Consider the following 14,712-nt stretch of genomic DNA (forward strand, 5'->3'; position numbering starts at 1 on the left):
AGGGTCTCCCTGGCTGCTGCCAGCCCACTCTTGACATTGTCCCGTCACTCCCCCGACAGATCGCAATGGAAGCAGAAATCACCTTGCTCGTTGTTGGCAACAGCTTTGCCATGAGCAAATTTGCCTTTGCTGGGGACGACCCCCTCGAGTCATGTTCCTCTCCATTGTCAGGCACCCCTGACACCAGGGCGTCATGGTGGGCATGGGCTAGGACTCCTATGTGGGTGATGAAGCTTAGAGCAAACGGCATCCTGACCCTGAAGCACCCCATGGAGCAGGCATCATCATCAACTGGGACCACATGGGCAAGATCTGGCACCACACCTTCCGAAATGGTCTGCATGTGGCCCTCAAGGAGCACATGGTGCTGCTGATTGAGGCCCCTGAGCCCCAAGGCCTACAGAGAGAAGATTACTTAGATCATGTTTGGGGCCTTCAACACCTCAGTCAGGTACATGGCTATTCAGGTCACTCTGTCCCTGCATGCCTCTGTTGGCGTCACTGGCACCATGGTAGACTCAGGTGATGGGCTCACCCACACTTGCCCATCTCCAGGGATACGACCTCCCTCCCCCAGCCATCCTGTGTTTGGCCCTGGCTGGCCGGGACCTGGCCGACTACCTGATGAAGATCCTCATGGGGCCTGCTACAGCTTCACCACCACAGTGGAATGGGGGATTGTGCACAACGTCCAGGACAAGCTGTGCTATGTTGCCCTGGACTTGCAGCAGGAGACGGCCACTGCTATGTCCTTCTCCTCCCTGGAGAAGAGCTACGAGCTGTCCTACAGCCAGATGGTCACCAACAGCAATGAATGGTTCTGGTGTCCAGAGACAGCATCCCAGCCCTCCTTCCTGGGCATGGAATCTTGCCACATCCAGGAGAACACCTTGAACTCCATCATGAAGTGTGATGTGGACATCTGCAAGGAACTATACACCAATGTGGTGCTGTCTAGCAGTACTTCCATGCACCCAGGCATCACACACAGGATGCAGAAGGAGATCGCTGCCCTGGCACCCAGGACCATGAAGATCAAGATCATGACTCTCTCTGAGCACAAGTATTCCATGTGGATCAGTGGCTTCTCACTGTCCACCTTCCAGGCAACATGGATCAGCAAGCAGGAGTGCCACCAGTCGGGCCTTTCCACTGTTCACCGCAAATGCTTCTTTTTTTTTTTTTTGCGACAGAGTTTCACTCTTGTTACCCAGGCTGGAGTGCAATGGCGCGATCTCGGCTCACCGCAACCTCTGCCTCCTGGGTTCAGGCAATTCTCCTGCCCCAGCCTCCTGAGTAGCTGGGATTACAGGCATGCGCCACCATGCCCAGCTAATTTTTTGTATTTTTAGTAGAGACGGGGTTTCACCATGTTGACCAGGATGGTCTCGATCTCTCGACCTCGTGATCCACCCGCCTTGGCCTCCCAAAGTGCTGGGATTACAGGCTTGAGCCACCGCGCCCGGCCGCAAATGCTTCTAAATGGACTGTGAGCAGGTTATGTAGCATTTGCTGCCTAATGCTACATAATTCAGAAGTATAAATTTGTCCCTGGCAAATGTATACATCTCATGCTAGCCTTAGGAAACTGGAATAAGCCTTTGAAAAGAAATTTGTCCTTGAAGCTTGTATCTGGTATCAGCACTGATTTTAGGACTTGTTGCTGATTTTGACCTTGTATTCAAGTTCCGTGTTCCCTTGGTATTTGTTTAATACCTTGTACATATCTTTGATTTAAACCTTTAGTACACGTGGCTCAGTCACTTTGTGGCAGAGATGAGGACATGCTTGTGGAAGAGAAGTCCAGGGCTTGGTTAGTCTGCCTGACCTGCAGTCTCTCCACCTGTGCAGGGTACTAATGTGTCGGAGCTCAGTGTACCAGGATTTATCTAGAAGCTCGCAGGAGCTCCTCTACCAGTTGTCATTCTGTCTTGCTAGTCAGTCAGGGTTGGAGAAGTCCAAGCCTTAGGACCCAGTTTCCTTTCTTTCCTGATGTTTCCTGCCAGGACATTGTAGGCTGTTACTAGCCTTGAGCTGGAAGAAGTTTGCATTTACACTGTAAACGCATTCATTGTTTTAATTGATGTAAGGTTTTTGTGAACAATTCTCAATTCTTTAAGAGATGACAACAAATTTTGATTTTTTCCCCCTATGGCCAATCTATTTTTAACAAGAATCCCAAGATCATTCAGTGCGGGAAAATACCATTTCTATTAACGATGCTGGGACAATGGGATATCTACATGCAAAAGAATGAAGTTGTATTCCTACCTCATACCACATAAAAAATTAACTCAAAATAGATCAAAGTCCTGAACGTAAGAACTAAAACTAGAAACTCTTAGAAGAAAACATAGGTATACATCTTTGTAATTTTAAGGTAGGCAAGTTTCTCAAATATGACATCAAAAGCAAACCATCAGCTGGGCGCTGTGGCTCATGCCTGTAATCCCAACACTTTGGGAGGCCAAGGTGGGCGAATCGCAAGGTCAGGAGATGGAGACCATCTGGCCAACATGGTGAAACTCTCTCTACGAAAAATGCATAAATTAGCTTGGCGTTGGGGGACGTGCCTGTAATCCCAGCTACTCAGGAGGCTGAGGCAGGAGAATCGCTTGAACCAAGGAGTTAGAGGTTGCAGTAAGCCAAGATCATGCCGCTGTACTCCAGTCTAGCAACAGAGTTGAGACTTGAGACTCTATCTCAAAAAAAAAAAAAAAAAAAAAGATGAATTGGATTATTTCAAAATGAAAAACTTTTGTGTGTTAATGGACACTGTCAAAGAGACAGCAAAAGACAGTCTTCCACAGAATGGGAGAAAATATTACAAATCATATGTCTGATAAAGGTCTACCATCTAGAATATATAAAGAATTCTTAGCACTTAACAATAATAAGACAAACCAATTTAAAAATTGTCAAATAGAAATTTTTCCAAAGAAGATCTACATGTGCCAGCAGGCACATGAAAAGGTGCTTGACATCGTTATTCATCAGGGAAATGCCAACACAAACCATAGTGAAATACTATTTCACAGTTGCTAGAATGGCTATAATAAAAAAATATAGATAAAGACAATATTGGTGAGGATGGAGAGAAACTGAAACATTGCTCATGACAATGTAAAACGGTGCAGTTGCAAACAGTTGGGTGTTTCTTCAAAAAGTTAAGCAGAATTTTCATATGACCCAGCAACTGCACTTGTATGTATATACTCAAAAGAATGGAAATGTTCAAACAAAAACCTGTGCATGAATGGTCATAGTGCCATTATTTATAATATTCAAACAGTGGAGACAATCCAAATGCCTATCAACAGATCAATGGATAAACAAAATGTGGTACATAGATAAAATGGAATATTATTTGTCCATAAAAAGGGATGAAGGCAAGTCACCATGGTTCATGCCTGTAATCCTAGTATTTTGGGAGGCTGAAGTGGGAGGACTGTTTGAGCCAGGAGTTTGAGGCCAGCCTCGGTAACATAGTGAGCCCCTGTCTCTACCAAAAAAAAAAAAAAAAAAAAAAAAAAAAATTAGCTGGGTTATGGTGGCATGTGCCTGTGATCCTAGCTGAGGTGGGAGGATTGTGTGAGCCAGAGATGTCAAGGCTACAGTGAGATGTGACTATGCCACTGTACTCCAGCCTGGGAAACAACAGCAAGACCCTGTCTCAAAAAAGAAAAGAAAAGAAAAAAAAAGGAATGAAGTACTAGCACATGGTACAACATGGATGAACCTTGAAAACATGCTCGATGAAAGAAGCCAGTCACAGCCAGTCACAGCTTGGGAGGCTGAGGCAGGAGAATTGTTTGAACCAGAGAGGTGGAGGTTGAAATGAGCTGAGATTGTGCCATTGCACTCCAGCCTGGGTGACAAAGCAAGACTCTGTCTCAAAAAAATAATAAACATTATATATATATATATATATATATATATATATATATATATATATATATAGTAGTGATGGTTATACAACCATGTAAACATATTTTTTTTAAAACCCCAAATGAATTGTATATTTTTAAACAGTGAATTTGGCGAGGTGCGGTGGCTCACATCTATAATCCTAGCACTTTGGGAGGCCAAGGTGGGTGGATTACTTGAGGTTAGGAGTTTGAGACCAGCCTGGTCAACACGGTGAAACCCCATCTACTAAAAATACAAAAATTAGCTGGGCATGGTGGTTCATGCCTATAGTCCCAGCTACTTGAGAGGCTGAGGCAGGAGAACTGCTTGAATCTGGGAGGTGGATGTTATTGCATCACTGCACTCCTGGGCAACAGAGTGAGACTCTGTCTCAAAAAAATAAATAAATTTTTAAAATGGTGAATTTTGGTCGGGTGCAGTGGCTCACACCTGTAATTGTAGCACTTTGGGAGGCAGAGGCATGGTGGTGTGCACCTGTAGTCCCAGCTACTCAGGAGGCTGAGGCAGGAGAATCACTTGAACTCGGGAGGCGAAGGTTGCAGTGAGCCAACATTGTACCATTGCATTCCAGCCTGGCCACAGAGCAAGACTCTGTCTCAAAAATATATAGATAGGGCTGGGTGCGATGGCTCAAGCCTATAATCCCAGCACTTCGGGAGGCCGAGGCAGGTGAATCACAAGGTCAAGAGATTGAGACCATCCTGGTCAACATGGTGAAACCCTGTCTCTACTAAAAATACAAGAAATTAGCTGGGCATGGTGGCGCGTGCCTGTAATCCCAGCTACTCAGGAGGCTGAGGCAGGAGAATTGCCTGAACCCAGGAGGCGGAGGTTGCAGTGAGCCGAGATCGCGCCATTGCGCTCCAGCCTGGGTAACAAGAGCGAAACTCCGTCTCAAAAAAATAGATAGGTAGATAGATAGATAGAGGCAAATAGTGAGCATAATATCAGATAAAATAGACTTCAAAGAAAAAGCATTAGCAGAGATACAGAGGAACATTCATAAAGATAAAAGTACATCAGAAAGACAACTTTTTTTTTTTTTTTTTTGAGACGGAGTTTCGCTCTTGTTACCCAGGCTGGAGTGCAATGGTGCGATCTCGGCTCACCGCAACCTCCGCCTCCTGGGTTCAGGCAATTCTCCTGCCTCAGCCTCCTGGACAACATCTTTAACATAACAATTTAATTTAAAATCCATAGAGCAAAATTTGACAGAATTATCAGAAGAAATAGATGATGCCATGATCATATTTGGAAGTCTTAACATCCCTCTCTTTTTTTTTTGAGACGGAATCTTGCTCTGTCACCCAGGCTAGAGCAGTGGCAGGATCTCGGCTCACTGCAACCTCCCTCTCCCAGGTTCAAGCAATTCTCTGCCTCAGCTTCTCAAGTAGCTGGAATTACAGGCGCCTGCCACCATGCCTGGTCAATTTTTTGTATTTTTAGTAGAGACAGGGTTTCACCATCTTGGCCAGGCTGGTCTTGAACTCCTGACCTCCTGATCCACCTGTCTCAGCCTCCCAGTGTTGGAATTACAGGTGTGAGCCACCACGCCTGGCCAACGTTCCTCTCTTAACAACTGACAGAGAAACTGTACACAAAATCAGTGAAGTCATAGATGATCTAACAACATTATCAACCACCTTGACCTAATTGATAGTTATATAATGCTATACCCTAATTTGCAAAATAAAAATTTTCAAGTACACATGGTATGTTCACCAGTATAGACCATATGTTACTCCATGAAGCAAGCCTCAATACATTTAAAGGGATTGAAATCATTCACTGTTCTCTGACCTCAATCTGGGGATGAGGCATCTGAGCACACTGGAGGGCAGTGGAAGGAGAAAAGCCAGTTCAGAGAGGATGCACAATCGGTTCTGGGTAGGACTGAACACGAGGAGGATTACAGAGAGGGTGGTGAGGGCACCAATCACCCACCTGGACTCAGCGCTGCCAGGAGGAAGGAGTTCTGCTATCAGACTGGCCTGGGCAGTGATGACAAACAGGGCCCCAGGGCTTCCCGCCTGGCTCCTTTATCTGCCTGAGGGATGGACAGCTTGTCCTTCCTTCTCTGGCCACAGTAGAAGAACATCTAGCAAGGTGTGAGCGTGGCCACTGCTAGGTGAGCTGCTTGGGCTGGGGGTTCAGATTCAAGTGGGATTGCTCTGTGCCAAGAGGCAAGGGGTAACCAAAGGCTCTGTATGGAAAGGAAGGGCTGAAGCAAGGTGTGCTGGAGAACTGCCTACTCTATGCCAGCAGGGGTCCCTGAGCCTTGTTCCCACTGAAGGTGGCTGGCTAGGAGCAGTGATCCCAAAGCCCTGTCATCCACAGAGGTACACTTTGTCCGAGGTTCAACTGAAGGGTGAGGGCAGGAGCTGACAATTTAGAACTAGATGACAGTCACAGCCAGGGCTGCCACGCTGGCCCCGCAAGGCTTGTTCTCAGGGACAGGACCCCCACTGGTCAGGGTTCTGCAGAAGCCCTGGGCTTCAGAAAGACTGCCTGTCCCCCTCACACCCAGCTGCAGGGCCACCCTCATTACTTTGCTCCGTTGAAAGCCTCGGTCAGGGTGGGAGGAGGAAGAGCTCAGGCCGCCAGCAAGGAGTCCCCATGGGATGGGCAGTGAGTGTGGTCAGGCCAGGTGCCCCAGGAATGGGGGGCTCTGTTCCCTGGGCTCTTATGGCTCCCGGGCCTTGCCTCCTTTTCTTTTTTCTTTTTAAATTTCCTTTCAATTCAGGTATAGCCTCCTTTTCTTTCTTACAAAGAAAAAAGTGATTTCACTCAGCGAAAATTAAGAAGGGTAGCTGTTTCTCCAGGTCAGGAAGGGTACGGGAGTTAGCACTTCCCGGCAGCTAGGTCTGGGGTAGCAGGGGCCTCACATACCAGCAGGATGAGAAAGACGATACTGTCCCGTGGTGAAGGAAACAGCACTGGAGCCAGACCACCTGGCCTGAATACTGGTTGTGCCACTTAGTAGCCTGCAACTTTGGCAGCCTCTCCAAGCCTGTTTCCCCATCTGTAAAATGGGAAGTACAACATTATCAACTTCAAGTCATTATTGTTAAATAGGGCTTTAGCACAGCTTCTGGCAATGAATGACTATGGATGGAGCACCACGTGTGGACCTATATCCCCTATTTGAAAGAGCATGCCCTCATCAGACCTTGACTCAACGTTACCACCCAGCTGCTGGTGGCTGAGTGCCTCCCCACCCCCAACAGCACTAGGCAACTTTCAGAGGGAGAGTCGGGTGGGGCCCTGCTCCCCAGGGCCTTTCCATCTGGGTGATTCCCTGAGAGGTCTGTGGCAGGGGTCACAGGGAGGCCACCAGCCTCTGAGGGCCCATTGTTCTTCTCCTCTGAGCTGGGAAAGATGTATTCTCCCCACCCTTCCTCTCCACACCCAAATCTGCAGGCTTAGGGGCAGACCTTAGATAAACAAAGCTTGCCGTCTCGCCTTACCCAGCTCACAGAGAGCTCTCACAGCCTCACGATGGCCCTGTGATGTCCAGCCCTTCGAGCTTATTGTCCCTAGTTCACAGATAAGGAAGTTGAGGCCCAGAGAGTGAAAGTGGCTAGTTTGATGTCCCATACAGAGAGGTGGCACAGTCAGGGCTGGGTATCCCAGTACCGTGTCCAGCATTTTAGTGCAGACTCGTGTGCACACCAACTGCACAGCCATGCACTGACAGACAAATAGCTCCACAGGCGGAGGGCATGGTCAGAGCGGGGAAGAGACACGACAGCCTCCGTCCTCACCTCCTCAGTGGCCATGTGGTGATGGTGTAAGGGTTATTGCCGAGTTTAAAATGAGGAAACTGAGGCCAGTACAAGAAAACTAAATGCCAATTTATTCAGCTCCCCGGCGAGGTTCTCTGGTCCGGAGAAAGGAGACCAGAGAAGTCGTGCTGACTTCCTGGCATCGGGGGTGTGGGAGGTGGTGTTTATGGCTAGGAGGAACGAGCAACAGGTGGGGGCTCTGATTGGGTCCCGGGGAGCGGGATTGGGATGGGGAGGACCGCTATTGGTTGGCGGGTTGTTGGGCGGGTTTTTCCGGTTTGAGAGCCGGCCAGGGTTGCATCAGCTGGAGCCTTCTAGGGGAGCCATGCGGCCGAGCGGGTTGTGGAGTGCAGAGCCTGGTGCTAGGTGCAGAGGCGGGTGTGTCCGGCCTCCCGGCAAGGCAACCGGCCTTACAAATGGCTGGGTTTTTTTTTTTTTTCTCCCTAGATGAGTTTCACATCTCAGGTAACTGGAGAAGCCTTCAGCTCATCTTGTCTTCTCCGCAGGTGGGGTGCCCACTGCCTCAACAGGGGCCAGAACAGTCTGCCCTCTTCCATAGCTGTAAACCTCTGTTTGGCGCAGCAGGAGTGAGGGTAGAGGGGAGCAGCACCCAAAATGCCCTCATTACCGGGTACATGGGATGGTAGGAGAGCATGACCAAAAGCCAAAGGGCTGTTCACGTGACTGGGTTCTACCTGTGGACTTCTGAGATTGCAGGAGATGCAAAGGGGTAGACCTGATCCTAGGGGAACCCAATATTTCAGGTTTTCCTGAGTTCCTGGGATGCAAGGTTTCCAATTTTAACACATGGGAAGTTGTAGGCAGACTGGGATGAGTTGGTCACTGGAGTCTTCCAAGCTCCCAGTCTGAGAAAATGAGACTCACCCAGTAATAAGCAGAAGATACTATGGACTGGGGCCAGGAGAAAAACAAAAGGTGAGGGATGGGACAGACACAGTGAGCTATACAGAGCTGGCATTCTGCATGGCAGGCCTGGTCAGCCCAGCTCTTCATTTGCATAGAGGTCCTTCCCACCCAAGTCAAATCTGCTGGAGCCAACTCCATTCCCTTCCAACAAAGATGCCCAGACACAGGCCGGGCACGGTGGTTCACGCCTGTAATCCCGGCACTTTGGGAGGCCGAGGTGGGTGGATCACGAGGTCAAGAGATCGAGACCATCCTGGTCAACATGGTGAAACCCCGTCTCTACTAAAAATATAAAAAATCAGCAGGGCATGGTGGCGCGTGCCTGTAATCCCAGCCACTCAAGAGGCTGAGGCAAGAGAATTGCCTGAACCCAGGAGGCGGAGGTTGCAGTGAGCCGAGATCGTGTCATTGCACTCCAGCCTGGGTAACAAGAGCGAAACTCCGTTAAAAAAAAAAAAGATGCTCAGACACTTGGCGGTAGTGTGTCACTTCCTGCTCCCAGCTCCTCTAACACCCCTGGAGAGTTCCATGCTCATAGATCTTACCTTCACCCCCTTCCCAAGCTCTGAGATCAAACCTCAGGCACAGTACAGGCAATGGGGCCATCCTCTCTAGTCCCAAAAGCCTGTTCCCAATAGAGATAGGAGAAGCCTGAACTAAGCAGGTTTCTCACTTCCTTATAGAGCAAGAAGAAGTAAGAGAGGTGACTGATTTTCGTACGAAGGCCACAGCGCACAGAGTTATGCAAGAATACATTAGCTGCATGCACTCCAGTGACGTCTATAGCCTCGGTAAACCTGTTTCCCTATCCTGAAAATGGGGACATTGTTCCTACCTTGTGATTGACTTAAGGATCAAATGAGCCTCAACAGTGGTTGTTGGAGAGGTCCTTCTCCACCCAGACTTGGGAGGAGATGCTTGTCCTGGGTCCAAATCTCATCCAGGTTTCCCGATTTTTTCAGGTCTTCTGCTCAACTTAGGTACCAGCTGACATCCACCCAGTTCCTGGTGTTGCCTTCGGGAGGAGTGGCAAAATGGAAGCTGGTTGGAGAAGCGGATTCTAGAGTGCGTGAAGCCATGAAGGTGGACCCACCACCCTATCACCCCACACGCAGCAACTGTGTGCACTTTGCACTGCGTCTGCTCGCCCCAGATCCCAGCCTGGACCCCTTGCAAATAGATCGGAGCTCCAGCAGCTCAGTGAGCATAGCGCCTTTACCCACACAGGACCCCATCCCACCTCCTGAGCAGACTAGCCAATGTGCCTAACCAATGCACAACTGCAAAATTCAGGCCCTTCCCTCCCCACCCAGGCCAGGCTTCTCCAAACTCAAGATCAACTTTTCTCTGGCAGGCACAAAGCCACCAGAACCAAGCAGACCCTCCCACTTGTACCCACTTGTCTGGGTTATCCCGATACAATCTTCCCATTACCCTAATAGAACCTTATTGCAATAGAATTACCCCCAGTGGAACTTTCCTACTGAGCCAAGCTCCTTTTTTCTGGGCCCCACTCCTTCCCAGGCATGCCCGCCAATTCTGGCCATGGAGACTTTGGGATGCTAGTTGACAGATCAAGACTCAGGCCTATGAACTCCTCCAGTCCCCATGCCCAGCCAAGAGACTCCAGCCACCTAAACGGACGCCGCAAACTTGGGCACAGCTGGATCCTACCTCTTTCCCCAGCCTGGTTCACTACTTTCCATCTGATCCAAGCCTTCCTTCCTTGGGCCTTGGGGTACCTCGGGCCTAGAGCACTGAACTGGAGGCCTCACATGACTCAGGAGTCCTGATGGTCACACCAGACCCTTTCTTTTCCTTTTCAGGTATGAGTGTTCATGGACGTGACCCGGGATTAGGCATGACCTTGGGCCCTCCTGGGTGGACGTGGAGGCTTCAGAAAGATTCATTAAACTACTTTCCAAAGCTTAATGTGCACCATACTCTGTATCTGTGGGTGGGAGACCCCGCAAGTGCAGAGGCAAGGGTCTGAAGCCTCAGCCTTTTCCCATATGAATACAGAATTAGAAGAGAATTAGAGCTATAGTTACGTAGTGATTCCTATATGTAATCATGAATAATCACGTTGTTATTCATATGTAATCACAGAAATATATATACTCAATGTAGTCTTTTAATCTTACTAATGATTATCGGGTTATGAAGCATGGAACTGAGATGACATTGTGAACAAAGTGATCCTAAGGCAAGATGCTCTAAGCCCTCTGTCACGCCCGCATAAGGGCTGCTGGCAGGCACCTGGGCTGTGTGGCAGCTCCAGCGCTGGGAAAGTGCCTGCGGTTTAGCCAGCTAGGGAAGGAGACATCCAAAATGTCCGAGGTCTACTTCCTCTGGGGAGTTAGGAGAAAACTCCGCTTCTCCAAGCTTGTGGTAGGCCTGATGGCCCTCAGGTAGGTCCACAGACATCCAGGGACTTGTCTCTATGTGAGGCTGTGCTTCAGTGGCCACGTTCCATGTCTACTTTCATGTTCCGCTACTGCACCTGGTCCCTCCCCTTCTTAAAAGATAAAATCAGTAATAGTAACATAAATCTTAATGTCTTTGTTCTTTCTGGACAAGCATGCAAAAGTGCTGACACATTAGGTTTTCTCCTCGCCTCCACTACTTGAAAGACCTGGGCCCCTATCTCCAAGAAACGTGATTGACCTGACCCTATCAATGACCCCCATTACCTCACCCTACCTACCCTGCCCCCTGCTTTGTACTCAATAGATTAAGTCAGAGTATCCAGGCACTCAGGGCCACTGCCAGACTCCGCGCTTTGGTCGGCGTTGGACCCCTGGGCCCAAACTCTGTTTTCTCTTCCTTGGTGTCTTGTGTTTTTTATTTCCACAGTTTCTTGTCTCCACACCTGTAGAGAGGCGCTCACAGGACCCTGAAGGGCTGGACCCTTCACAGGAACATGTATCTTGTTCCCCATCTCTCTAAGCTTTCAAGAGCTCCTCAGACCTCTACGACCAGCACGTCCTTAAATTCCGCCACCTCTAGGAGGCTCCTCCAGGAAGCTCTTCGGCTTCCTGCTGCTAAGTCAGATTTTGTAGGAAAGGTGGGGCGGGAAAGGGAGCGTCCTTAGGCCTCCCAGGCCAGTGCTCTGGTGCAGTGACCCCTTCCCGCTCTAGAACCCCCAGCCTGTGGCCACTTTTTCCCTCCACGGCCTGGGAGAGCATCCTCGCGCGCGTCTGGGGAGAGCGGAGCCCTTGGAGCCCCTCCCGCCGAGGCCAGGTGGTCGGGGCTGGCGGCAGGTGTTCCGCATCCCCTGGAAGACGGCGGCAGGTGTCCCGCATCCCCTGGAAGACGGCCCCAGCGTCCGTCCAGCAGCCTCGCCCACCGCCAGACCTGGAGATGAGCCAAGTCGCTTTAAAGGACGGGAGACGTCCTGAAGGGAGGGCATTTCCGAGGGGTGGGCGGGGCCCGGCGCTGCCGCACCGCCCCTGTCGCCCCCTTGCGGACGCGCCCTCCGCTCGGCTGGCGCCGGTGCCTTTAAGACCTCAGCGCGCGGCCCTGATTGAGAAATCCGCGCGCAGCCTCCTCCGCAGCACACTGAGGCCTCCGCTGAGCCCCGGCCGCCGCAGCTCCCTCGCCCGCCGGCCGGGTCCGCTCTCCCCTCCTCGGCCCCAGCCGGCCTCCGGGCCCGCAGCCTCCTCCCCAGCGAAGTCCTCTCCCTGGCCGCCCCATGTCGGCCGCCCCCGCCTACAGCGAAGACAAGGGCGGCTCCGCTGGCCCCGGGGAGCCCGAGTACGGCCACGACCCCGCCAGCGGCGGCATCTTCTCCTCTGATTACAAGCGGTGAGGGAGCCCGCCCGGAGGCTCGCGGGAGGGCCGGGCCGGGGCGAGGCGCGCGGGCACCATGGACAGCGCCCGGGCCCAGCGCCGGCCCCGCCCGGGTCGCGCCAACCGGAAGCCCGCCCGGCCTCCTCCTGCGGCCTCGCGCCCGGGCCCAACGCGGGCACCCCAGCCTCAGGGGCAGGCCTAGGGCGCGGCGGGGGGCGGGTGGGGGCTAGCGGGGGATGGGCCAGTTCGGTTTCGGGAGGAAAGCCTCCGGTTCCAGGTGTTTCTCGGGTTTGCAGCGTTGCGTTACGGATTCCCTTCCTTTTTCGTGCCAGGCGGGTTGGCTTACCAAAAGTGTGGGGGAGGGGTCTGAGTCAGCGAACTTGAATTTGAGCCTGGGGCCTCTCCAGGAAGGCGGGCCCTGGAGGTGCTAGCACAGCCTCCCAGCCTGACGGCTCCTGCAAATTCATTTCCCCTCTCGCTGGTCCCCATCTCCATTCGGCCCTCACATTCCTGCTACCCGCATTGTCCCTCTTGCTCAACGCCACCTTCACACCGTCCCCCACCTTTGACTCGTTCGTTTGTTTCTTCATTTGTTTCTTCGTAAATTCTGCAACAAGCATGTGTTAAAGGCCAACTGTCTTGAGCCCCGAACCAGTCACAGAATACAACTGTGAACATGAGACCCTTCTCGTCCCCAAGTTGCTCTAGAGGGGAGCACAGATGAAGAAGCAGTCAGGGACTGCCGAGTGTAATGGGGGCAGTGGGAGCAGGGAGAGGACCTGGTCTCTGCTCCGGAGAGACGGGAGAGTGAGGTATGTTCCAGGCAGAGAAAAGGGCTTTCAGGAAGCTTGAGAGCCCGGCTGCAATCACTGTGAGCCACTGGAATGACCTGAAAACGGTGTGGGGAGGACTCCTGGAGGGTTCTAAGCAGACGTCGTAATCAGATTGATATTTTAGAAGGATCTCAGGCTGCTGCATTGTGGAGAAGAGATTGGAGGTGGGCCAGATTGAGCAGGAGACACGTGAGGTGGGTCTCGAAGTTCACAGGCCGGGCATGATGGTGGCCTAAGACCAGGGAAGAGGTAGAAGATTTGAGACTGTGGAAGAGGCGGAAGCGTCAGACCGGATGATTAATTGGATATTGGGTGAGAGGTTAGAGGGACCACTGGGAGATGAGGATGTTACTGAAGTTACTAGTTCCTGCAGCTGGATGGCTGGTGGTGTTATTCAGTGTAATTGGAAATAAAGATGTTACAAACAAATTTGTGGAAAATTAATGTTGAGCCTAGTTTTGGACATACTGAGATTATAAACTCTGAAGGACGTATTACCCTATTAGGAAGCTGGATATTAGGATCTGGGTTCCAGGAAAGAGATTAGGGAATTATTAACATATGTATGTTAATTCAAGCCACAGAAGGAAGTGAAGATAACTCAGGGAGGGGGTATAAAATGAGTGCAGACACTGCACAAGTCTGAACCGTGAAGATACCAACTTTAGAGGTGACCAGAGAGCAGCAGAAAGTGTTTCAAGGTACCCAAGAAGTGAACTAAAGGCTGAAAGAAAATGTAATTTCAAGAAGGAGGGAGTGGTCAGTAGTTTCAATGCCCATTAAGGTCAAATCAAACAAGGAAAAAAAATTCATGACCATTGGTTGACAAAGAGAAGCTCAATTCCTTCCCTCTCTATTCCCCACCTCCTGCCCTGGGAGACAAATTCTGGCCAAGTGAGGAGAACAGGAACTAGATTTTTTCCCCCAATATTCTGTTGTGGATGATTTAAACTGTATAGAAAATGGAATAAATAATACAATGAATACATGTATATCATCCATCTAGATTCAACCATCATTGACCTTGTACCATGCTTGCCTTATCTAACCATCTATTCATATACTTTTTTTTGGTTGAACCATGTTAAGTTGCAAAGATCATGAATGATCCTTCAGCCCCAAATTCTAAATCGACATCTAAAGCCAGATTAAAATGAATAAAGAAGCACATAGAAAGTGAATAGATAAAACACAGTGAATGGGAATTTTGCTCTCAAGAAGTTTGACTGTAAAAGAGAAAGTTGCTGGAGGAGAACCCCAGTTCAAGGAAGTTTGTTTATTTTGTTATTTTGGGTTTTGTTGTTGTTGTTTGTTTGTTTCATAAAATGTATGGCTCAACATTTTTATTTATTATTAATATTAGGCTAGGAGAGCCTAGAGCAAGTGTAACTGCTGATGCAGTTACACTGGAAGCAGCCAGTGGTGGGAGAGAGGCTGAAGGGAAG

The 14,712-nt window shown here is 50.2% G+C and overlaps 1 protein-coding gene across 3 annotated transcripts in view; it reads left to right on the forward strand.

The window, feature by feature from the left end:
* The first annotated feature begins 12,093 nt into the window (after positions 1 to 12,093).
* AP3B2 (adaptor related protein complex 3 subunit beta 2) overlaps positions 12,094 to 14,712 on the forward strand; it is a 43,817-nt gene continuing 41,198 nt past the window's right edge. For 2 of the 3 annotated variants that reach the window (XM_039479856.2, XM_074399952.1), the window contains exon 1: positions 12,096 to 12,449. In XM_039479856.2, the coding sequence (XP_039335790.1) occupies positions 12,337 to 12,449 (113 nt within the window). In that variant the 5' untranslated portion in view covers positions 12,096 to 12,336. Of the gene's footprint in view, positions 12,450 to 14,712 lie in introns of all 3 variants that reach the window. The other variant, XM_074399953.1, reaches the window with a different exon arrangement.

Source organism: Saimiri boliviensis, chromosome 5, assembly GCF_048565385.1.
Source record: "Saimiri boliviensis isolate mSaiBol1 chromosome 5, mSaiBol1.pri, whole genome shotgun sequence".
Taxonomy (NCBI): Eukaryota; Metazoa; Chordata; class Mammalia; order Primates; family Cebidae; genus Saimiri; species Saimiri boliviensis.